The sequence below is a fragment of the Telopea speciosissima genome, chromosome 6, assembly GCF_018873765.1.
Source record: "Telopea speciosissima isolate NSW1024214 ecotype Mountain lineage chromosome 6, Tspe_v1, whole genome shotgun sequence".
Lineage (NCBI taxonomy): Eukaryota > Viridiplantae > Streptophyta > Magnoliopsida > Proteales > Proteaceae > Telopea > Telopea speciosissima.
This window is the reverse complement of record NC_057921.1, coordinates 36,554,157-36,580,800: the sequence shown is the minus strand read 5'-3', so window position 1 is coordinate 36,580,800 and position 26,644 is coordinate 36,554,157. Positions and strand designations below refer to the sequence as shown.

General features: G+C 42.1%; 1 protein-coding gene across 4 annotated transcripts in view; it reads right to left on the bottom strand.

Annotated features, from left to right (window-relative positions):
- LOC122664213 (transcription initiation factor TFIID subunit 2) overlaps window positions 1-26,327 on the bottom strand; it is a 93,696-nt gene extending 67,369 nt beyond the window's left edge. For 2 of the 4 annotated variants that reach the window (XM_043859937.1, XM_043859939.1), the window contains exons 1-6: window positions 26,099-26,327; window positions 25,655-25,988; window positions 25,375-25,520; window positions 25,183-25,249; window positions 14,259-14,458; window positions 13,666-13,819 (exon numbers count right to left, since the gene is read on the bottom strand). In XM_043859937.1, coding sequence (XP_043715872.1) covers window positions 13,666-13,819; window positions 14,259-14,458; window positions 25,183-25,249; window positions 25,375-25,520; window positions 25,655-25,988; window positions 26,099-26,214 — 1,017 coding nt within the window. In that variant the 5' untranslated portion in view covers window positions 26,215-26,327. Of the gene's footprint in view, window positions 1-13,665; window positions 13,820-14,258; window positions 14,459-25,182; window positions 25,250-25,374; window positions 25,538-25,654; window positions 25,989-26,098 lie in introns of those variants that run through there. The other 2 variants (XM_043859938.1, XM_043859940.1) reach the window with 2 other exon arrangements.
- Window positions 26,328-26,644: the final 317 nt, after the last annotated feature.

Sequence of the window (26,644 nt, the reverse complement as noted above, 5' to 3'; positions counted from 1 at the left end):
CTACCAAACTCCTTGGTTCCAAATCTCCCTTAGAAACCCTATCTCCATAGGTTTCTACTTTCTCTCTTACTCCCAAAGTCTTTTCCTGTGTTTGTTATGTGCATGTTAACAAACCCCATCGCACTAAACTTGATCCCAAAGCTCTCAAGTGTCTCTTTCTTGGGTATTCTTCTACTTCCAAAGTCTACAAGTGCTATCATCCTTCTTCTCATCGGTGTCTTCTCTCCAAAGATGTCACCTTTCTTGAATTTGTCCCTTTCTTTGCCCATTCTCAACATCCTCTTCAGGGGGAGAATTGTGGAAGTGAACAGGCTGCTGATTTCCTTCATTCTCCTCTACCTATCTCTCCTTTTATGCTTGACATTGGAAAACACAAGATTGTGGATGTGGTTGATACTGCTGATCAAGTAAGTGTGAATATCGAATTGGTTGTTGAAAGTGATTCTGGTAATGAGAAGGATTACCACATTCAGTACAAAAAGGGTGAAAGCTTGAAGAGTAAAGGAAAGAAGACATGTCAACAGTCCTCTTTGGATCCAGATCCACATCCTGAGATTCATTCTCCTCAATCAAGTGACATCCCTTCTCCTCCATATGATTTAGACCTTCCTATTGCTGTTAGAAAAGGGAAAAGAGCTTGAACTAATCCTATAGCCCAATTTGTTTCCTATGATGCTCTTTCTCCTACAAGTCTTGCCTTTATTGTTTCTCTCCCTACTGCTTCTATTCCCAAGAATGTTACTGATGCTATGTCTAACCCAAAGTGGAGACAAGCTCTGCCTGAGGAGATGATGGCTCTTCAGAAGAATGGTATTTGGCAATTGGTGGATCTTCCCAGGGGACGTGTCCCAGTTGGATGTAGATGGGTCTACACAAACAAGTATAAATCTGATGCTACTGTTGAGAGATACAAAGCAAGGTTGGTGGCCAAGGGGTACAGTCAAGTCTATGGAATTGACTATCAGGAGACATTTGCTCCTGTGGCTAAGCACAATTCTATAAGAGTTCTTTTATCATTGACTGCCAATCAAGATTGGTCATTATATCAGTTAGATGCCAAGAATGCAAGCTAAAGGGAAAGTGTGTCTTCTTAAGAAGGCACTATATGGTCTCAAACAGTCACCAAAGGCATGGTTTGAGCGCTTCCGACAGACTATTCTGAAGAATGGGTATTCCCAGAGTCAAGCTGACCACACTCTCTTTACCAAGGGGGGCAATGGTACCATTACAGCCCTTATTGTCTATGTTGATGATATTGTGGTCACTGGAGATGATACAGCTGAGATAGATAAAGTGAAGATCTACTTGGCTCAACAGTTTGAAATCAAAGATCTTGGTCCCTTGAAGTACTTCTTAGGAATTGAAATCAAAGATCTGGGTCCCTTGAAGTACTTCTTAAGAATTGAAGTATCAAGGTCCAAGAGAGGAATCAACATATGTCAACGGAAGTTTGTTCTTGATTTGTTGACAAAGACAGGGATGTTAGGCAGTAAACCAGCAAGCTCTCCTATTAAGCAGAACCACAAACTAAGAGAAGCTTGTGGTCCCTCTCTTGTTGAAGCAGGAAAGTACCAGAGACTAGTGGGAAAGCTTATCTATCTTTCCATGACACGCCCAAATATTTCCTATGCAGTGGGAGTATTGAGCCAATTTATTCACACCTCCAAGAGGGGCCACTTAGATGTTGTGTATCGTATTCTCAGATATTTGAAGTCTTCCCCAGGGAAAGGACTGCCATATGCCAGGCATGATTACTTGAGAGTGGAAGGTTTCACTGATGCTGATTGGGCTGGATCCATTACAAACAGGAGATCTACCTCCGGCTATTGTACCTTTGTGGGAGGCAATTTGGTTATATGGAGAAGCAAAAAACAGCATGTTATAGCCAGATCCAGTGCAGAAGTGGAATTTAGAGCTATGGCTCATAGAGCGTGTGAACTCATTTGGCTGAAGAGACTAGTTCAAGAATTGGAGTTTGACACTGAAGGGCCTATGAGACTCTACTGTGATAACAAGGCAGCCATCAGTATTGCTCACAATCCAGTGCAACATAACAGAACAAAGCATATTGAAGTGGATCGACACTTTATCAAGGAGAAGATCGACTCCGGCTGCATTTGTACCCCTTTCGTGAAGACTGGTGATCAACTGGCAGACATCTTCAACAAGGAGCTTACCTCCCTTCAATTTAGTACCCTCTTATGCAAACTGGGAATGCACGACATTTATTCTCCAGCTTGAGGGGGAGTGTTAGAAGTTATATAATAAGGGTAGTTTAGGAACTAGTCTTATGTCTAGTTGCCTTATTATGTGTTAGATATATGGGCCAGAATACCATGGGGGTATTCTGGACTATTTCCCTTTGTTATTTTATTGTTTTTGTATATATGGTTTAGTCCCACATTGCTCATGTACATATTTTACTATTTTATTATTCTTATAAATAAGGAGGTGCTTGGGATGAATTAATCATCCAAGCATTCAGCCTAATTCTAATCTGTTAACATGGTATCAAAGCAGATTTCGAATTAGGGACCCCCCTCTCTTCCATTCTCGATTTCAGTTCCTCCTTTCCCCCTTTCATTCTCGGTTTCTTCCTTCTCCTCTTCTCTTGCTCTTCATTCTCCCACTAGGGCAGCACTGATGAGGTGATCTACAAGATCTAGTTGCTGCCCTCCATTACCTCTTTCCATGGTGCAATTTTCTGCTCGATAGGGACACTATTACCTGTCTGCGATATTTGGCTTCTGCAGTTTTTTGGGGACTGCTTCCATCTCTGCTACAAGGGACCACTCCTCCTATTTGAAGACCAAGAACTGCAGCAGGCCATCTCTTTTATATCTGTTCCTATCTTCAGATCTGTTCTAAGACCCCCCTAAGATCGATTTTTCACCAAAAAACAGGGTTTTTTCCAAAACCCTGACAACTATCGATCTAGGGGCTGGTGACCTCTATTGGTTCTGATTTTTTGAAGGCTGGTTCTCTACTTATACAGGCACACTCGACCTTAGTTGGAGCTGCAACACTTCAGTTTTTTGGCATCTTACATCCTTTATCGATTTCAGCAGTTCAGGGTTTTTTCTAAAACCCTGACCAATATCGATCTAGGGTCTGCAGATTTCTGTTGCGGCTGATTTTTGGTAGGGTGATTCAGCATTACTAGAGGACCATTCTATCCTATTTTCAGCTCCATCTGCAGTGTTTTTGCTCTCCTTCTTCCCTACATCGATTTCAGCACTTTCAGGGTTTTTTCAAACTCTATATAAATCGATCCAAGGGATTCACTTTGCTGCTGTTGCTGATTTTTGGAGACCATTATTCCATCATTACCAGAGGGCACTCCTCCAGTTTTCAGCCCTTAACTTGCAGACTTTCGTGGGTTTCTCTTCACAGCAGCCCCTCTCTGTGATTTGGGCTTCTCTACTGCTCTCATGGGTGACTCAGTGGATTTGACTGCTACTTCTGTTGGTGATGGACACAGCAAATCAGATTATCATACCTTTACTCCTAATCCCATCAAGTTGGATGGCACTAATAACTTGCTTTGGTCTAGGTCTGCTTCCTTTGTCATTGCTGGTCGTGGCCTTACTGGTCATATTACTGGCACCAGTGTTATGCCAACTGAGCTTGGAGCTGCTCAAGACAGGTGGCTGGCCAACAATGGAGTTCTCATGTCCTACCTTTTTGGCTCTATGACTACAGATCTACAGCATAATTTTCTTCTTCTTGACACAGCCTCGGAGATTTGGGCTGCTTGCAAGGAGACCTACGGGCAGCTTGGCAACGATGCCCAGGTCTATGAACTCAGGAAGAAGGTCATTCACACTACTCATTACTCAAGGAGAATTGACAGTCTCTAAATATTATGCTACTTTGCATAGCCTTTGGCAGCAGTTGGATCACTTTTCTGACTTTCACCCAAGTTCAGCTGCTGATATTGCTGCCTATAAGAAGCATGTGGACAAGATTTGGGTCTATGATTTTTTGGCTGGCTTAAATGTGGAGTATGATCACATTCGCGTTCAAGTGTTGGGCCATAAGCCTTTTCCCACACTTGAACAATCTTATGCCTTGGTGTCCTCTGAGGAGAACCGTCGGGCTGCCATGTTGCACCCTCCTATTACTGACAGATCAGCTCTCAAAGCTGCTGCCCCTGCCACTCCTGCACCTAGTAGCACTACTTCTCTTGGTGATTCTACCACAGGGACTGTTGTTTGTGAGCACTGTCACAAACCCTATCACACCAAGGAGAAGTACTGGAAACTTCATGGGAAACCGGTTGACTTTGAAGCTAAAAGGGCAGCCAAGACAAAGACAAAGACAAAGACCTAGGCCCATCATACTGAGACTGTTACTGCAGCCCCTGCTACTGACACTGGTCTATCCCAGGATGATCTACAGGCATTCCTACGTATGCTCAGGTCTTCCGCTGCTGCTGCCTCTACTACATCAGCTCCTGCCAGTTCTTCTGCTCCCTCAGGTTCACACTTTGCCCGGTCAGGTATTGCATTTGGAGGTCATTGTGCTTCTGTAGCTTCCCATCCTTGGATCATAGATTCTGGAGCTACAGATCATATGACTGGTTCCTCTAGTTTGTTTCACAGATATTCTCCCACTTCTGGGAAAGACAAGGTCAAGGTGGCTGATGGTTCCCTTTCTTCCATTCCGGAAAAAGAATCATCAACTGCACTTCTTCTCTTCCCTTGTCTTCTGTTTTGCACATTCCTAACTTTACTACTAACCTTCTTTCCATTAGTAGTATTACTCGTGATCTTAACTGTAAAGTCACTTTCTTTCCTTCTCATTGTGTGTTTCAGGATCTGGAATCTGGGAAGACGATTGGATTGGGTACAGTGCACGGTGGGCTGCACCTGCTTGATGACGGTCGCTTCTCTCCACCACCATTGCCTTCTCCGTTACACCAGAACTCCGTGGTCTCTTCTGAACTCCACCAATGGCACTCTCGGTTAAGTCACCCCCCCTTAGGAATTTTAGCTCATTTATTTCCTAGTTTGGTCACCCTTCGTACTAATGATGACTTTTTTTGTGAGGCTTGTGTTCTGGCCAAACAAACACGTTCAACTTATCCAATTTCAAATAAAAGAAGTTCTTCTTGTTTTCAATGAGTGCATTCTAATGTTTGGGGCCCCAGTCTTAAAGCATCTATTTCTGGTCATCGTTGGTTTGTCTCTTTCATTGATTGTCATTCTAGGCACACTTGGGTGTATCTTTTGCATACAAAAAATCAGGTTTTCTCATGTTTTCAGCATTTTCATAAAATGGTACAAACTCAGTTCCAGGCTACTCTCAAAGTATTGAGAAGTGATAATGGAATAGAGTACACAGAATCCCAATTTCAAAAATATTTACCTGATCATGGCATCCTTCATCAAACTAGTTGTGTTGATACCCCTGCCTAGAATGGTGTGGCAGAAAGGAAAAATCGCCACTTATTAGAGATGGCCAGGGCTTTGATGTTTGCGAGGAATGTCCCCTCTCAATATTGGGGGGATTCGGTTCTCACTGCGGCCTATCTCATAAATAGGCTGCCTTCTAGGGTTCTTAACACCCGTAGCCCCTCTGATGTTTTACGGGGAAATTCCTCATTTATTGTGCCTCCCAAGGTGTTTGGTTGTGTGTGTTATGCTCGAGATACTAGATCTCCAGGCAAGCTTCAACCTCAAGGGCTCCGTTGTATTTTCTTGGGCTATTCTCCGACCCATAAAGGATATAAGTGTTACCATCCCCCTTCCCGCCGTACCATGGTTAGTATGGATGTTATTTTCCATGAGTCCCTTTCTTACTATTCTTCGCCACCTCTTCAGGGGGAGAGTTCTAGTGAAAATGTGTCTTTTGAGATTCCTCTACCTAAGGTTCCTCAAGCAGCTGTCCAGCCTTCTTTACCAACACCCACGGCTGCTGCCCAGCCCCGATGCTGCCCATCCTATTTTGGTTGATGCCCAACATCCTCTGGTTGTTCCTCCCTCACCTGATGGGAATCCTTTACAAGGGGAGACCATAGAAAATAGTGTTGTTAATGTTCCTATCCAGGGGGAGCTGACTCCAGTCCAGAGAACTATTGGTGAATTTCAAAAGAGAATTGACAACTCCAACATACTCACCTATACAAGGGGCAGATCCAACAGAGGGCAGCTGCAACCCACTGTAGCACCAGTACCCATCCAATTGCCGGCTCCAGACTCGGATCCTACATCTCCTGGTAATCCCTCTTATTCCGACCTAGCTATTGCATATCGCAAAGGTACTAGGACTTGCACTTTACATCCCATATCTCGTTTTGTTTCTTATAGCTCTCTTTCTCCCTCTTTTCGTGCGTTTGTATCTTCTCTTTCCTCTATCTCGATTCCTAACAATTGGCGGGAAGCATCTACAAATGGAAAGTGGAAGGCAGCAATGTTGGAAGAAATGAGAGCACTACATAAAAATAATACGTGGGATCTTGTGGCTCTTACTCCAGGGAAAAAACCAGTTGGATGTAAATGGGTCTTCGTGGTCAAACAAAAGGCGGATGGTTCGGTGGATAGGTATAAGGCAAGTTTGGTTGCAAAGGGGTTCACTCAGACTTATGGGGTTAACTATCAAGAGACCTTTGCACCAGTGGCAAAGCTCAACACCGTTAGGGTGTTATTATCTTGTGCTGCAAATCTTAGGTGGGATCTCCAGCAGTTAGATGTGAAGAATGCCTTCCTTCATGGGGAGCTTGAGGAGGAGGTATATATGGACATTCCACCAGGCTTCCCTGATGACAGGACTAGGGGCAAGGTCTGTAAATTGAAGTGTGCTCTTTATGGGTTGAAGCAGTCACCTAGGGCCTGGTTTGGCAGATTTCATAAGGCTATTATTTCAGCAGGTTACAAGCAGAGCAATGCTGATCACACCTTGTTTATCAGACGAGTTGGTGACAAGGTTACTCTTCTCATAGTCTATGTGGATGATATTGTGGTCACTGGTAATGATGATGCTGCAATCAGCGATTTGAAGCTTCTCCTTGGCCGTGAGTTTGAGGTCTAAGATCTTGGTACTCTAAAATATTTTCTAGGGATAGAAGTTGTTCGATCTTCAAAGGGCATCTTTCTTTCTCAACGAAAATATGTCCTTGATCTATTGACTGAGACAGGACTGTTAGGTTGTCATCCTTCAGATACTCCTATGGAAGCTACTACAAAACTTAGGGAGAAAGAGGGTGAGCCTGTTGACAAAGGTGGTTATCAGCGGTTAGTAGGCAAACCAATCTATCTTTCCTACACACGACCTGACATAGCAGTTGCTGAAAGTTTAGTGAGCCAGTTCATGCATGATCCCTATTCCTCTCATATGGATGCAGTCCGTCGTATTTTGAGGTATTTGAAGTCTGCTCCAGGAAAGGGAATCCTTCTATCTCCCAATGGTCATCTTAAGATTGAGGCTTATACTGATGCCGATTGGGCTGGTTCTACCGACAGGAAATCTATCTCTGGCTATTGGTCCTTTGTGGGTGGGAACCTTGTCACATGGCATAGTAAAAAGCAGAATGTTGTGGCAAGGTCCAGTGCTGAAGCCGAGTTTCATGCGATGGTGTAAGGCATTTGTGAACTTCTATGGCTTAGAGGATTATTGCAGGTTATCGGTGTTGCTGTCCATCTTCCCATGATGCTTTATTGTGACAATTCACAATAAAGCTGCCATTAGCATTGCTCATAACCCTGTCTAGCATGACCGCACTAAACACGTGGAGGTTGACCGACATTTCATCAAGGAGAAGCTTGAAGCCGGCCTCATTTGTGTTCCCTTTGTGAAGCCTACTGATCAACTGGCTGATGTGTTCACTAAGGGACTAAGTAGCAAGTTGTTTCATCCTATCTTAGTCAAGTTGGGCATGCATGATATATATGCTCCAACTTGAGGGGAAGTGTTAGATATATGGGCTAGAATACCGTGGGGGTATTCTGGACTTTTTCCCTTTGTTATTTTATTGTTTTTGTATATGTGGTTTAGTCCCACATTGCTCATGTACATATTTTACTATTTTATTATTCTTATAAATAAGGAGGTGCTTGGAATGAATTAATCATCCAAGCATTCAGCCTAATTCTAATCTGTTAACAGAAATCCAGAATCAAATGGCATGAACTTGGCGACTCTAACACCACCTTCTTCCATCGATCCCTCAAAGCCTGATCCAACTCCAACTCTATTCTCTCCCTTACCTCCCCTGATGGCTCGACCCTCTCCTACGTTGACTCCATCAAATCTAAAGCCGTGAACAACTTCACCGGCATCTTTTGTCCCCCTGCCACCACTCCCTCCCCCATTCCTGCTGACCTTATCAACAAATTCCTCCCCCCCCCCCCCCCACCTCCTTAACACCCTCAGTTCCATCCCCTCTGACTCTGAAATTACCTCTGTTGTTCGATCCCACAAGGCTAGTAAAGCACCAGGTCCTGATGGGTTCAGTCTGGGATTCTTCTCCTCTTGTTGGGATATCATTAGTGTCAAGCTTATCAATGCCATCAAGAGCTTTTTCAATCCTCACCAAATCCAGAACATTAACCACACCTTCCTCTGCCTCATCCCCAAGTCCTCTGGTGCCTCTTCCATGTCTGACTTCAGGCCCATCTCCCTTTGCAACCTTCTCTATAAGTTCATTGCCAAAATCCTTGCCAATCGGCTTAGCCTTGTCATTGACTCTCTTGTCAGTCCTAACCAATCAGCCTTCATAGCCGGGAGAAGCATCTCAGATAATATCATCCTTTGCCAGGAAATTGTTCGAGGCTTCGATCGCAAATCCCACTCCCCCGCTACTCTCTTTAAGATAGACATTCATAAGGCTTTTGACTCCCTTCACTAGGATTTCATCTCCCAAGTCCTCCTTAAGATGTCTTTCCCCCCCATTTTTGTCAACTGGATCCATTATTGCATCTCCTCCCCCCGCTTCTCGGTTCTCCTAAATGGCAGTCCGGCTGGGTTTTTCCCTTCCTCTGCTAGCATCCGCCAAGGCTGCCCCCTATCCCCTTTTCTCTTTTGCCTCTCCCTCGAAGTCCTCTCCCGTAGCATCCAATCTAAAACCGACCTTCATCTCATCTCCCCCATTCTTAAATGCAAGCCTACCAACTTGACTCACCTGGCCTTCGCTGATGATCTCATGATCTTCTCCAAGGCTGACCCCCACTCCATTAAGTCCATCATGTCCTCCCTCCTTCTTTTCCAGAACCTTTCGGGGCTTCGCATTAACCAGATGAAGTCCCAAATACTCCTTGCTGAGGTTTCAGACCTAACCAAAACCTCTCTGTCCCTCCTCACTGGCTTTACCATTGGAACCCTCCCAGTTCGATACCTTGGCCTTCCCCTCATCCCTGCCAGACTTTCTGCCCACCACTGCTCTCCCATCCTGGATCTCCTTCGCAAGAGGTTGCAGCTTTGGAAAGCAAAGCTACTTTCCTATGCAGGCCGTCTTAAGCTTATCAGATCGGTCCTTCAGTCATGTTACATATATTAGAGTGGGGTTTTTGGTCTCCCGAAGGCAACTATCAAGGCAGCTGAATCCATTATGTGTGCTTTCCTTTGGAAGGGGGTGGACACTACTAGGTTTCTGCATCCGAAGAGCTGGGCTTCTCTTTGTGTTCCCAAATCTGAAGGAGGGCTCGGGCTTAGAAGAATAAAGGATGTCAACATTGCTGGTTCCATAAAGCTTATTTGGAAGATCCTCACCAACAGATCCTCCATCTGGACTTCTTGGATTTATGCCGGGCCTCTTCGCAGAGATTCTATTTGGTCTGTTAATCCTGGAGCTGATTCCTCGTGGGTTTGGCGCAGTATTCTTCAGGTCAAACACCTAGCCAGAGAGGCTATTACTTGTAGGATTGATGATGGATCGACCACCCTCCTTTGGCTTGACAAATGGCACCCCTCCGGAGTCCTCTCTTCTATTGTGAGCCCTAGAGATATTTACTCCTCTAGTTTGGACAGATTTGACCATGTTGCTACCATCATCTCCAGTGGCTCTTGGTCTCCCCCCATTCCCTCCTCCCCCCCTCTCGCCGACCTTTGGAGCACCCTCCCCCCCATTCCCCCTGGACATCGAGGGAAAGGTGACACCATCTTATGGCTCCCCTCCCAATCTGGCAGATTCAGCTCTCATTCAGCTCGGGACTTGGTTAGACATAGAGGGACCCCCTGTCCTTGGCATAGAGTTGTTTGGTTTCGTGGTCACATTCCTCGCCATAGCCTCACCGCTTGGCATGCCCACGCTGGATGCCTCCCTACCCAAGCCTTTCTTGCTCATCGACATATTCAAGTCCCTCCCAGCCGCTTTGTTGGAATGGGACTGAAGATGTTGATCACCTTTCCTTCACTTGCCCCTTTGCCTCCTCCATTTGGACCCGTGTCCTCCGCCTTTGCTGGCCAGGTAGACGCACCCCTCTCCCTCTCAGCCGAGAGTGGATTTGGATAGACATGACCTTCGGAGGGAAGTCGATTTGCGACTCGGTTGGCAAGATTGCCTTCTGTGCCACTATTACTCACATTTGGATGGAACGCAACCTCAGAAGATGGACATCCAACTCCCGCTCTTTCGACATGATTTGGAAGGCCATCTTTTTTTATGTTTCATCTAAAGTTAGATCCCTCCCCCTTAAGGATGTGAAGGATTCCCCAAGGAACAGGCTCATTGTTGTCTCCTGGGGCATCCCTTCTTCTATCCTAACCCCCAGTTAGTTTTTGCTTTGGCTTGTACATTCTTTCTCTTTTCTTCGTAATTATATTTTTATTCATCCAAAAAAAAAAATCTGTTAACATTATGTATTTTCTCTTTTTTATCCTTTTTTACCTTTTACCTCCCTTGGGAGGTGGATGTAATATTTCTCTTAATATCATTGAAATAATATAGAAGTGTGGAGATGTCTCTCCAACACTAAGCCATTACAACCGAACTCTTCTCTCCTTCCTTGTCTTCTTCTTCTTCTTCTTCTTCTTCATTCCTCCTCCTTCCACTTCCTCTCCCTCTATTACTCACATTATAACCTAAAACTCAACTATATCATCACAACATACAGTGGATGAAGGACTAGACGTAGAACTTTGTGTCACATCACCAATAGGTTTCCCAGTAAAAGTGCCAGTCATGGCGGTATTGGCTAGTTCATTTGCCCATTCAGGTTTTCCATGTTTGACCCAACAAGTATCCAAAGTGTGATTTGGTTTGCCACAATAAGTGCATTGGTGGGAAGATTTGTCAAAGTATTGAGAACCTTACCTCGCCCATCAGTACCAGTACCACGGCCTCTGACTTGACCATGACCACGTCCTCTACCACGATTGGCGACAAAGGCTGAGTTGTCCTTGAGAGTAGTATAAGTTTTCAATGGATTAACCAGACAATTAATACGAGAGAATACCTCATTGAGAGAAGGAACCTTCTCTCCTGTAAGTAGTTGACCCTTCACAGACTGATAGTCAGGGTGTAGTCCAACCAAAAATTTTGCAACATGGAATTCAGCTCTTTGTTGTTTCAACTGGTCCAGATTTGTAGTGAGTGGCTGATGTATCTGGAGTTCTTCAATCATGCCATTATAACTGGCAAAGTACTCTTTTAAAGATTTATCTCCCTGTTGGAATAGAGATCGTACATGCGGGAGATATTTCTTTCTTGAGAGAAACTTTCACGCAAATCATTCCAGACATCTTTAGCAAGAGTATGAAACATCACGTTGGATGCAATGGCAGGTTCAAGGCTGTTCCATAGCCATATCTTGATAATAGAATTCTCATGCAACCACTCATCATGGGCTGTAATTGTGGAAGGGTCCTTAGGATCAGCTATAGGAGGATCATCAGTAATGTATTTCAGTTATCCCTTGGCATGAATGTAAGCTTGCACTGCCTGGGCCCATAAGAGATAATTCGAAACTACGGAGAGTTTAATGGTAGAAATCTGAACTTGGACACTGTCTATTGGTAATTTAGAATCAGCCACAAGGACTGATCAATCAAAAGTACTAGCAGCAGTAATATATCAATCGGTTCTTGGATAGAACCAGATTAGGTTTGAAAAACAACCCAAAATCAGTAGCACAGTCGGCAGCAATTAGATTAGGGTTTAAACAACCCAAAACAGCAACAGTAGCAATGTTAGGGGTTTAAGAACCCAAACCAGCAGCAATAACAATCGGCAGTAGCAATGTGAGGATTTAAGAACCCAAATCAGCAGCACTAACACAATCAGCAGTGAGGAATATTAGGATTTAAGAACCCAAAAAAAAAAAATCAACAAGATAGGTAGATCAAGGACAAGCAGATCCCAAAAGCTTTCACCAGAATATTGGATTGATTGGAGAGATAATACCCTAATTAGGGTACTGTAAAGCAGATAACAGAAATACGTTGTAGAATCTGGATAGAAAAGATCTTCAGTCTTCAATAATGATCCACTGACTGGATCAGAAAATAAGAATAATAATAGTTTTCAAGAAGAAATCGCAGCCATGATCTTCAAGAGGAAATCGCAGCTATTGTCTTCAAGAACTCGCAGCATTTATGATCTCCAATTGATCTTGTACTGTAGGTAAATTGTAGAACCCTAGTCTTCAATTGAAACTTCATCTAGGGTTTTGATTTGAAGTAATATGCAGCATAGGGTACTGTGCCCCTTTAGGAGAAACTTGAAAGGATTTTCAAACCAGAATCGTAGAGTAATTAACTAATTAATGGCTGAGCTCTGATCCCATGTAACTTAATACTTGCTTAAAGAACCAGAACCAAGAATAGGAGAAGAGGAGAAGAGAAGGGAGGAAGAAAACTGTGAGAATAATCGATCAACACAGCCTCCCCTCACTGCCTTTATTTATATATAAACCAGGCAAAAGAGGACTCCTAATCAGATTCGGATCCATACTATAACACTTAATAACAATAGGAGAATGAAAACAGAAACTAGTCTGAACCTAATTATAAACCAACACAACCACAGAACCACAAAGAGAGGAATCTCGATTAGAATAATGGAATCTTCTAATCGAGATTCCTCCTCAACCTTATAAGCTCGATACACTTCAACACTTTCAAAAACCGTATGGCATAGTTCAGAATTATTAATCGCTGAGGGGAAAAGGTTAAAAAAAGTATGAAGGAGTTCAATAATCTTTCCATAATACAGAAACAGGCAACATTATAAACCCAAGATATCTTCTTTTTTCAAAGAAGTTTGTAAACCATAACAACAAATCATTCAATGCAATATTTGAGCCCGAGGAACCAACCAAATGGACTATGATGGGTTTACAGCAATCAATGGCCGAGAGAGAGAGGGGGTATGCATGTGTGTGGATCAGTGCAACTGATGAGGAGTAAGGAGTCTGGTCCAAACTTCAATACACAATTATAGACTGCACATGTACAAAGTCCACACTCCAATATACAATCATAGACTGCACATGTACACTTTTCTTGATACATAATACCCACTTATCATTATGGCCATTCAGGGAAAAGAAAATGATGGCATGGTTCTTGGCTTTTCTAAACGAATTTACAGAAGAATGCATTGAACACATTCTTTCAAGAATCAAGATCGATCACCATGTATTGGCCAATGAAGTTGAATGGCCTGCCCATATAAGTATCCTTAGTAATAAATTCATCAATATCGTAGGTTCAAGTAAGTTAGTGTACCTGATCAATAACCTTCTCATCAAATAGAACTTGAGAAGTAAATATGATCATGGAAGCACCCATACTCAATGAAGATATTGCCATTTCAGGAGCAATAAAAACTTGCTTGTATGACCCAAATGGAAACGGTGCTGAAAGGTACTCCTCGTAATGGCTGTGAGAGAGGGAAAAAAAAGAATAAACATTTAAGAAGAAAGAATTCGTGCACAGGAGATTCTGTGCATCGATTCATCAGATAGGGGGTGTTATGGTCATCTCGGATGGGCATTTATGCCCATCTGATGATATTTAATGACAGATGTGCATAAACACTTCTGCCTTCAGGCTATGTTTGGATGTCAAGAAAAGAAAATTTCAAAAAAAAATTGAATTCGAGGAGAGAGATGGACACATAAATCAATCATTGTGTCATCATCAGTTTTGTCTTATTAAGTTTTTTCTTTTCTTTTCTTTTCTTGACATCCAAACATAGCCTTAAAGAACAAAGTAAAGATTTCAAAAGCAAGAAATATTTTTCCATGTCCTAAGAAGAACTTCCAAAGTACTAGAAGATAATAGGCCACCAAAAATGTCTTGCAACCATGAAGCCAAACCTGAACGCGGTATGGAAAAACCCAACAGTATTCCGAAGCTTTGGAAGGTTAGATGGCAAGCACATGTGTGATACAATACCACCATGGCGGTCAGGAAGAATTTCAAATGGTGCAACTGCCAATGATATCCATCCAGCAGTAACTGGAACATCTAATCTGTAAACATATGTTTTGCGAGGTGGATTATCCTTGCTCAAGACCTGCAAAAAATATATATACATAAACTAAATAAAAAAGTTGGAACTTGAAATATCAAAAATATCCTTTCGACACTTAATTACTTGAACATCTAATTTCAGGGAGGTTTCCTGCTTAGGACTTGCATAAAAGAAAAAAGGATAACATTAAATAAAAGTAGAGAAATATTCTTTTTATCTCGTAGAAATGTATAAAGCCACTAATTTAAAAAGAAGAAACAGAAGGAAAAGAAAGATCAAGCTAACTACACAAGAAACCACTAGATTTAATGCAGGTCACAAAACAGTAAGATGGAAAGCAATTTTATCATAGAGATCTTTTTCTTCTTCTTTTTTTTTTTTTTGGGGGGGGGGGGCAGGGAGTAGAGTTGATGAATGCTCACACAAAAAACCTGCTGGTGCTGGGAACATTTTTTCCATAGCTTATAGGATACAAAAAATTATGTCTCAATTATCAATTCCCATCAAGCACCATGTCTATTTTTCTAACACCGACAAGACGACAAACTCCTTCTTAGCCTTAACCCAACCCATCAGTTAAGATCCAAAGCATGCAAATGTCCACGGCAGAGCTTCAGATTATCATTGCATAACCTTATAGTCCTCTCCTTCCACAAAAATCACATATCAGGAAAAGTAAAGCCTTCAATCAATCCCAGGGAGGAGTGAATGAGTGATGCAGATCAAAAGAACGATCTGCTATGGTGGGCTTGAGAGAGAGAATAAGGGAAGGAGAAAGAGAAGACAAGGGGCTGTTCCAGGTAATGTAATACTGCATTTGAAGAGTCAAAACAGTACCAAGACAGAATCAAATCTTAGAAAATAAAATTCCAGATTAGGGAGAAAAGTCATGAGACAAAATCAAGCCCTGCGATGGACCAGATATTTTGGTCGAGTTCTCCTTACAAATTGGTGTGACCTTTGCTGAAAGTTTCAACAAGATCCAGTGTATAGATCAATAGATAACAAGGAATCCTAGTTAGACTAGGAGAGGGGCACCTGGGCTTCCTGCAGCAAGGTGTTTGGATGGATCAAACACAAGAGAAGAGCATACCACGATAGGCAGCAAAGACGAAACTTTTCATATATCAAAATTCGTGTACAATGCTGGACCCCCTTACAAACTTATATGGAAGACTCAAAACAGACTCAGACACCAAAAAGGAAATGTCTAACCCAATCCTAAACTAATAATATAACAGAAACCGACTCAAAATAGGACTGGACTTATAGAATCCTACTCCAGCCTAACTAAAACACTTAATAACAATTAAAATAGAGAAATAAAGACACTTAACTAACTAATCTCGTATGCCAAGCCTCTACCCATATTACAGGTCCATAAGTCCATTAAAGTGGCCCATTACAAAGAAAACACATGGGATCAAAGGCCCAACACATACATAACCCATTTCAAGGCTTATTTATAATAAAATAAGCCCACTTATGTGATTTATCTGCATCAATTCTCCCGATGTTGAGAAAACTCACCTCGAGTTTTATAAAATGAGAGATTCAGCACCACTCGTTCAACATCCACGATCATCAACTTTGATGGGGAAATGATTCAATGCGTCTCACAATCAGCTGCCACGATCTCTTAACGGTCATTGGCAAACAATATCTCTCTAACTAGAATCTGATCGTGAGGTTTCACATTTACAATAGGACCGTCGATCAATTTATCCTTGATTCTAATAGTGGGTTCCACTTGACAATCTTCATCGTCAAAGGCTCCTCGTTCAACTTGGCTTCAACTTGTGGTTGTAGATGATGCAGTTGCTCTAGCTTGGTTGGACAAACATGAACCACTTTGGAAGTCCAAACCGAGGATTGGTTCTAAACCAGTTTTCTGGTCTGGCAAGGGCTAGTAGTACTTAGGATGCAATATTCTATTTTATTTTATTGGGTAGATACATAGGGGATCTTTGCTTGGGGTTATTTAGTTTCTATTGCAGTTAGTTTCTTCTTTTAGTTGGTTTCCAATTTAGTTAGATTTTTATTATTATGCAAAAGAGTATTCTTTATATTCACTGTAACACATAGGAGAACACAGACTTGAATATTGAATGAGAATGAGACTGAATCAAGCTTGCTCATGATGTTGAGTGTTTGTGTGCTTTGCTGGTCGGGTTGGTTTACCACTGCTACCCCTCTTCTTCTTTGTCTTCCCCCCTTCTTCCCTTCTTCTTCCTATCTGCAATTTCTTTACTATTCCTTCCCTGTTTCAGGCGGCAACAGCAGGCCCTATCCTTCGCTATTGTTAACTCTCTCCCCCTCTTTTCACCCTGAGATTAGGATCAAAGGAACCCTTCCCCTGGACGACCAAACCCTTACAGCCTCTTGGCAAAAATTCCTTCCTGCTGTGAGAATCGAACTCTGCAACTCAGATTGACTCAAGCTACCACCAGAAATAACTTCAGGAAGAACTAGTTACCTACCTGGTCGATTGTTGGGGCTGACTTTAGGTGATTTCAATATGGCTCTTCATTTGCCTAAAATTTCTGGCCAAACAGAGGCCTGCCATGGAAGTTCTCTCGATCTGAGTTATTCTTCTTTCCACTGGACTTGTTTGTGACTTAAGGTTGAAGACAACCTTCCAATGTAAGTGATTTAATTCCTTTACTTCATGCTAGCATCTCTATATGCAAAATTCCTTTTTTTTTTTTATCTTAAGTTATTGTGCTAGCATCTCTATATGCAAAATTCCTTTTTTTTATCTCGAGTTATTATGTGGATGATCTCCATCACTTTTCCTGGGGATATTTTGGAGCACCAAAACTTGTCAATATAGAGTTACTTTGGAAGTAGACTAATATCTTGCCACTTTGAGAGCTATTTTGGGAAGAATGGGGATAACATACTAAGAGCATCTCAAGTTGTGATGGAATATCTATTTTTGGATGTTTGAGGCAACTTGGGTTTCAAGTTAGTACCTATAATGAACTTCCTTATAACTACATCAAAAGGTTCACTCCAAAGGAGCCACGGTTTCTTGCAGGGAATTGCGGTTCCTAAATCCTAACCAGTGTCAGTTCCAATATGTCATCTGATCAGACAGATTTTATCTAACTCCACAAAAGGAGTATAGTTCTATGGTTCTACCATTTGTCACTGATTTCTTTCAGTTGCAGACTTATTATGGTCAATCAATCACAACCAAACTTTAAATTTCCTCACTAGAAAAATTCAAGTAAACAAGTTTTACTTGGCTATCCTATACCATGACATTATCCAAGCCAAGGATTTTAACGCAAAAATTCAGGCAGGGCACATTGTTCATGGAAGCACTCCAAATTGCCACTTCTGTAGCTTCCAAGAACAAATCAGAAAATCCTTCAATAAAGAGTCCAACAGTGTAGTGAAATCTTCTAAATTGGAGATTCAGTGACAAGCAACTTTGTCAAGAAAAATGGTCATCCCCTCTCAAGTAAGGGACACAATTTCCTCCACCAACACTTTAGCCACAAATATCCAGTAGTATTCTTCTAGCTTGGAACTGAATGCTTTTAGCACCAAAATCACATCCACATTGGAATCAGAGTTGAGAGAATGATGTAACTTATCATTAATGATAGAGGTCCACTTTATTTATAATCACGGTTCTAAAACTCGGGTGTTGACCAGGTTTCGACCAGCCAGAAACTGAGATATAGTCCAAACCTGTGATTTTTTCCCAGCCAACTCGAGTTGGTGGCTTCAAGGCCCATAAATGCTTTTTTTTATCTACTTTTTTGTAATGAGCCTATTTTTGACATTCTAAACACAATGCATGAACTATTTTTACAAAAGAAACACTCAGAATGGTACTTGTGGTTTTTGACCCAAGTTTGATAGTGTATATTGTTATTGGACATTGGCTGGAAACCAGGCCAGACACTTATTTATGCCTAATATCATTTAAGTAAATGCGTTCATTTACTTAAGATATTATTCATAAATAAGCAAATACCCCCTATTTGAATAAAATAAAAATAGTTATAAAACCACATTCCAAAAGGATAAAAAGTCAACCCCCCAGTTCAAGAACAAAAACAGGATTTTCGGCGATAGGTGAAATTTTCAACTTTCTAATGCTGGGGTTTTTCTCAAATCTAAAAATTTCATAAATCTTAATATAGTAAAACATTGCTAAAAACCAAAAGTGCAGTAAAATTTTCATTTGTTTTGATATCTAAAAAAATATTTTCATTCAGACCGATTTTGACAGCATTCACGCATACTAAATTAGGTTTGACTTTGACCGGAACATGAGTCGTTCAATATAAATCAGATTTAAGTAAATGAAATACCAATATAAAAACATTTACTTAAATAATATTAGGCATAAATAAGTGTCTGTCCTAGTTCCCATCCAGGTTTCCTCCAGTTTCGATGGGGATAAGTGACACTTATATAGGTATTCAGGTCGAAAGTACTGAAATATGGTGGAGACATGTCAGGTTTCTTCAAGTTTCGATGGAGATAAGCGACACTTGTATAGGTATTCAGGTTGAAACTACTGAAATATGGTCGAAACTAGTCGAAACAAACAGAAACCCTATACTTTTTATATCAAACATGCCCAACTTGGAGACCAATGGATAGAACATCTTACAATTCAGGCCCATGGGGAATACATCAACTAACTGATTATCAAAACTAACAAAAGGAATGCGGATCACTCCTTCCTCAAGCTTTTATTTGATGAAGTGTCTATCGATCTCCACATGTTTGGTGCGGTCGTGCTAAACAAGATTATGAGTGATACTGATGGCAGTCTTGTTGTCACAGTAAAAGTGCATGGGATCTTCAGCAATGATTCCCAGATCACTCAAAATTCCCTTAAGCCACATAGTTAACAAATTCCCTGTGCCATGACACGGAATTCGGCTTCTGCACTAGAGCGAGAGATGACTGATTGTTTCTTGCTACGCCATGTGACAAGATTTCCACCAAGGAATGAGCAATAACCAGAGGTAGATCGCCTATCATCAATGGATCCTACCCAATCAGCATAAATATCGCAACATACGATTGACAACTTCAAGGTGAGATGTCCTGGGATCATAAAGAAAACGACTGACAATGCCCACAACATAAGCAATATCAAGTCTAGTATGGGACACGTAGATCAACTGGCCAACAAGTCTTTGGTATTGTTTTCTAACAAAAGGATCACCCTTAGCACTGCACAACTAATGATTGACCTTACCAAAAAACAATACTGATTAACCTCAATAGGGAGTCTGCAGGCTTACACCCTAACATGCTGGTGTCTGGAGAATGTCTAAGACATACTTTCGTTGGGAAATGAAAATGCCCTTATCTAACCTTGCCACTTCAATCCCAAGAAAAAACCGAAGAGAACCTAAATCCTCAGTTTCAAATTCCCCTGCAAGTAATGACTTTAAATGGGAGATTTCATCATCATTGTTCCTAGTGATCACTGATCACTATATCATCAACATACACAATGAGAGCGGTGATCCAGATTCCATCTCTTTTCACAAACAAGGTGTGCTCCGCCTGACTCTAACGATATCCAAATTTTTTATTGCTTTCAGAAACCAACCAAACCAGGCCCTGGGAGATTGCTTGAGACCGTACAAGGATTTCTTCAACTTGCAGACATGACCAGTAGTTGAAGGGAAAGAGAAACCAGGAGGTAGATCCATGTAAACTTCTTCTTCAAAATCTCCATTCAGGAAGTCATTCTTGACATCCAATTGTTGGAGATTCCAAACCAAATTGGCAGCACAAGACAGTAACACTCTTACTGTATTCATCTTTGCTACAGCAGCAACGGTTTCTTAGTAGTTGATCCGATAAGTTTGGATGCAACCCTTTGCAACCAGACGTGCCTTGTATCTCTCAATAGTGCCATTACTCTTTGCTTGAATGTGAATACCCATTTGCAGCCCACTAATTTCTTCCCTGCAGGGCGAGGAGTAAATTTTCGGGTACCATTTTTATCCAAGGCCTGCATTTCTTATATCATGGCACCCTTCTAATTTGGATCGTTGATGGCTTCCTTCCAATCCTTTGGAATTGACACAAAAGACAGAGAGGAAACAAAAGCCCAATAGAAGGGTGATAAAGACTCATAAGAAACAAAGTGGTTAATAGGATGTTGGGTACATGAACGAACCCCTTTTCTAAGAACAACGGGGCGGTCATCAGGAGCATTAGCAGAAACAAGTACAGAATTAATAACAGAAGAGATGTTACCGGATGGTGAGGGCAGATCTTGTGGAGGCGCCACAATGGGTAATGGTTGAGAATCGTCCATGGTATCCTTCCGCCTAGATTTGTTCCGAGTGTAAGTTATCAAATCTGGAATAGGAAGTGATTGTGTGACCGATGTTTCCCCCTGAACAGAAATAGGACAGGTAGACTACCAACTACTAGAGTGGGTAACAGCAGCTCTTCTTCCTCAAGACTCTCCCTCTAAAGAGGTGTCGTGAAATACGGTTTGGACTCATGAAAAAGTGACATCCAAGGTAACATAAAGACGGCGAGAAGGGGGGGTGATAACATTTGTAACCCTTCTGAGAGGCCGAATAATCCAGAAAAATGCACCGAATAGCACGAGGATCCAATTTTGATCGAGAGGGAGAAGAATTATGGGCAAAACAAACACATCCAAATATTTTAGGAGGAAGAGAAAGCTGCAATTGTGGAATCCGGTAGGAAAGAAATAGGTGTCTTAAAATTAAGGACGCTAGAGGGAACCCTATTAATGAGATATGCAGTAGTAAGGACAGCATCACCCCAATATGTTTTAGGGACACCAGTAGTAAACAAAAAGTTACGAGTCACATCCAGAAGGTGACAATGTTTCCGTTTGGGGATCCCATTTTGTTTTGGGGTCCGAACACATGAAGTTTGGGAAAGGAGATACTGTTGAAAGTTACCAACAAGATATTCAGTACCATTATCACTCCTAAGAACCCAAATGGTAGCATTAAATTGGGTATGGAGGATGGCATGAAAGGACTGGAAGCATGAAAAGGCATCAGATTTATTGTGACCCATGTGAATTGAGTGCAATTATCAATAAATGTAATAAACCAATGATAACCATTACGAGCAACAATCCTAGAAGGACCCCATATATCAGAGTGAATGATAGAAAATGGAACATCACTAACAGGATAATAATCTCTAGTGTGTTTAGCAAATTCACACACATCACAATGAAGCTGTTCTAAACCACAAATTTTAACAATTAACAATAAATGTAATAAACCAGTGATAACCATTACGATTAACAATCCTAGAAGGACCCCATATATCAGAGTGAATGATTGAAAACGGAACATCACTTTTAACATCACTAACAGGATAAGAATCTCCAGTGTGTTTAGCAAATTCACACACATCACAATGAAGTTGTTCTAAACTACAAATTTTAACTAAATCTAGAAAATTAAAACGTAAAATATGAAAACTAGGGTGTCCCAAGCAGCGATGCCAGTGGTGAAGCTTCGTTAAAGCACTATCAGAACAAAGGGTCTGAGCAGAGGACAGGAGAGGTGTTGTTGGTGGAGACTCCAAGTGGTAGAGACCATCACGGACCCGACCATACCAATCGTCTCGCTCATCACTAGATCCTAAAACAAACAATGATTAGAAAAGAAGTGAACGGAACAATTCAACCCAGTAGTCAAGCGGTAAAAAAACAACAAATTCGCACACTACTTGGGAACATGTAACACAGAAGAAAGAGAGATGGGAAAGAACAATTAACCGAACCTTTACCAGACTTGGAGGACATAGACCCATTGGCAACGCGTACTGTATCCCGACCAGAGCAAGGAGTGTAGGTACAGAAGACCTCTGAGTTACTAATCATGTGGTTCGTGGCTCCAGAATCAATTTACCACTAGGACTCGAAGATGAAACATGAAAAATACCTGACAGAGCAAGGTTGGACACAGGAGAAGAAGTAGAACTAGTGGTTAATAGTGTCACCAACTTTTGGATTGCAGCCATCTGATCTAGAGAGAAGGGTGCCATAGTAGAAGTGGTTGGCACAGTATCGGATGCTTCAGAGAGATTAGCCTGGTAACGAGTGCTGCCTTGTTTAGAGTTGCGCCCACCCTTAGGGCACTCATGAAGCTTCCAACAAGTTTCCCATGTAACGAAGGCAACCACGATAATCACACTTCACGGGTGCTCGTGCAGGAATAGAAGCCTTGCAAAAGATCTACAGCAAGTGATGTAGCCAATGGAGGTGGCATAGTGAGCAAGGCAGATCGAACAGGGACAACAAGAGGAATCGTAACAATCCTTTGTTGTTCTTCAGACTGAACCAAATTATATGTCTGACGAAGTGTAGGGAATTTATCACGCCCCAATATTTGCACCCTAACTTGGTCATTACTCAAGATTCAGGATAGTCAAGAAATCATATGCATGTTCCATTTCTCTTTCCTTCTGGAAGGTGCAAGCATCATCAGGGTGGACCAAAGGAACGGGATGATAGAAGTCCAATTCCTGTCAGAGAATGGTCAGGGCAGAGTAGTAGGCAATGAGAAAGAGCTCCTTATAAGTAGTATTACAAACCTGATGACGTATCTCATAAATCTAGGCATAATTTCCTACCTATGAGTAGGTCCGACGAATTGCATCCCACAGTTCCTTGGCCGAATTAAACAGAACAAAGCTGGGACTAATAGAGGGCTCCATCGAATTAAGAATTAAGGACATAACCAGCACATCATTAGACAACCATGTAGAAGCGGCTGCAGGATCGGCTAGCTTGGAAGCACCTCCTATAATGAGGCTAGAGTAATTATGTCCTCGGAGTGTGAGAAGGCAGCCCGGGACCAGGTAAGGTTGTTCTGACCATTCAATTTGATAGGGTCAGGTTGGAGAGTGTGATTCCCAGTGCTACTCGATCGACCAAGTGGGACCCCTAGGAGTGCCAAGAGAGGTAGTACTCATACTGTCGTCGCCCATGATAACCAAGAGAAGAGGATCCAGAGAAACAAATGGCAACCAGAGGGATCGCGGAGAAGGAACTCCATCGGCGATAGGAGAGGCCAGTGAGAGAAGGCGCGGCAACCTAGCGGGTCGCGACGGCATCGGCAAGAGGGACTAGCGAAGGAGGCAAGACGACCTGGAGGGTCGCAGCGATGGCAGGGTCGATGGAGAAGGACCGGCGGGGAGGCATGGCGATCTGGAGGTCGCAGCGGTGGCAATGCTGGCAGCGAGAGGCTGATAGAAGAGGCACAGCTACATGACGGGTCGCAACGACCGCGCCAACGACTAAAGGATTAGCCGTCAGTAGAGGCACGGTAGAGGGCGTCCAGTTGGGAGGTTGAGAGAGCAGAGGGAAACAGCCAGGCGATGACCGCGACAACGAGAAGAGGGTCGCGGTCAAAGAGGCAGAGACATAGTGGCAGCTGCAACAGCGGTAGGAAAGGCGCGGTGAGGAGGTGCAAGGTAAGGGAAAAGTTTAAGGGTGCATGGTACAGTGATCGTCTACCATGCTAGACGAGGAGGCTACGGCCTTCAACGGGCGGCGGCGACGATCGTGAAGAAGGTCAATGTGAAAAACCAAAAAAGATTTCCTAGGGTTATAGGCTCTGATACCAAGTTTGGAATCGGAGTCGAGAGAATGATGTGACTTGTCATTAATGACAGAGGTCCACTTTATTTATAATAAGAATTACAACCCAAGGGCAAAATAGTAAAGAGGGAAAATAATAAAAACCTTAAAATAAACTAAAGACAAAGAGACAATATTTCAATCCCACGGTTCTCAACACATCCTTTTGGTTTTATTTTGAACCACGAAATCAAGGCATTTAGAACTTAGAAGACAAAAACTCTATCAAGTAATACATCAAGTAGACTAAGCAATACCTTTTTCCTTTGTGGAGTCTATCCAGTTCCAGATTGAAATAAACAAAATATTGAAGGCAACAAGTTTGATTATACAAGAAGGATACAACCACCATTACATTTCATTCTAGATTGATGATGGATTTCTTTTGAACACTTGAACAAATGCCAGACTCACAATTTAGTTGACTATTCTGTATTTGAGGTTTTCAGCTTTGTTTACTTATCTGAATACAACAATTATTCTGTATTTGAGGTTTTCAGCTTTGTTTACTTATCTGAATACAACAATTAATCAAACAATACAATTGAAATAACATTATAATGCTTTCAATACTGCTTGAAGTAACTTCCTTACTCTTCTTTTTTTCACTTTAGAATAAGAAGTAACTATTTACTGTTCAAAATAACATTATAATATATTCTCTCTACCAATAACTTAGCATTTCTCCACGATGTGAGACTGTGTGCTACGTGCAAGTGCAGTAAGCCAAAGAGCATTCCTTCTAATGTCTCTCTGCCGCCCTGTTCATCATCAAAACCTAAAGGGAACTCAAAGGATGAACTTAACATTCTAAGAGATGCCTCACACACATGAATATAGCAGTGTGAGATCCACCACCATCCCTCCCCCCCCCCCCCCGAAATGATTAGAGTTTCATAACCAAGCCTATAATCATCTTCTCTTAATCGAAAGGGAAAAAGTTTCCCAGGACACCAGTGTACTGCCACCCTCTGACATGGGGTTTTTTTATTATTTTTTCTCTTCTACACTGTCCATGTGGACCTATGTGGATGATACCGTCCTCCTTGCTGCCATTTGTGTGACCCTCTTCCTAAACAAAATTTAACAAAATAACAGAATTCACAAACTACCATATGAACAATCTCACCTGATATAGTAAGCAACCATTACTGACAGCCACAAGATTCTGGGCCACCGTAAATTCCAGATCATAGCTGAACAATGAGAGCAATTGTTAAGAAGAATTTCGTGATAATTGTACACAAGGAAAATGATCAGTAGACTACACAATACAAATGGAGCTACAGATAATTACATGAAAGAACCAAATCACCCTTACCAGCATCGTTGCGAACTGGAGTCCATACAAGGGAACCAGCAACGTGCACGCCTCATCTGGTTATTAGTATGCAGCACATTACTCGAAAAATGAATCCCTGTCTCCGCTTTCTCCACCCAATAGTCAATACGGACAAGTTTCAAATTCTGCACCCAATACCAACCTACATGAGAAACCACAAACGTGTGAAACTCTTCACAGCGACTTCCCACGTAAAGAACAGACAAATTTTCAGCTCATGAACACCACATAACGACAATATGGGGGGGGGGGGGGGAACCTGCTTGGGTTCGCCAGAGGGTTGCGTACTGTTCCCGCCATTCCCCTGTTCCTCTGGCTCACTCACTACTTTTGCTGGCTTACAACACTTAATTAACAGATTCGAAGCCATTTCTTTATCGAGAGACGATAAATACGTCGAGCATGCAGCGTCAGCAGCAAAAGAAGCGGATGAAACAAAGTGCCATCTCCGCTTATCCTCCACTGGTTGACATAGTGGTGAGAATTCATACTCAGCTGGCTCTCCATCAACAGAGACCTTATCGATTTTCATATTGTCTGCGTGTAATCCAACTATGCCACTCTCCGGAACAGCAATTTTCAATTCCGTATACCTAAACAAGAGAAATTGCAGTGAAACACTGAAAGTTGCAGTCCAGCATGAAATTGCAGCTAAACTGACGAGAAATAAATCGAAGAAATGAAGTTGATCTCTGTAACTAACCCGTAAATCAGACGTTTTTCCATGTCGATGGATAGACAGAGCTTCTGATGTCGAACAACGGCGCCTAAATTCTCGACTTTTTGGTCGTCATTCTTCGATTTGCGAGGCTTCGCCATCTTTTCGCGTCCCTTTTTTCCTCTCGGAGGCCCTAACCGACGAGGCCTCTGCTTTGCCCAGAAGCAGCTCTACTCAGGGAGCTAGCGCGCGAGGCGAGCTTATATTTATAGAAGCCCTTCCCGAGCTTATTGGGTGTCAATGCCTCTTCCTGCTATAGCTCCCAAGCAATCTCGGTGGCCACACCGTACACCCTAGCTTTGTTGTCGTGATCTCATCCTTTGACATATGAACGGCATCTTTATTCCAATCAGATGTATTCGATTCTTCCCTGAGAAATTGAGTGCATTTTCCTCTATGTGGCTGCAAAATGAGATCAAACCGTTCACATGATTGGCATGGCACCAAAGTTAATCCGGACCGATAAATTGATGACTCCTAGCAATGAATTTTAAAGGCGATTAGATAAACACTCTCTATCCATTATCCAGC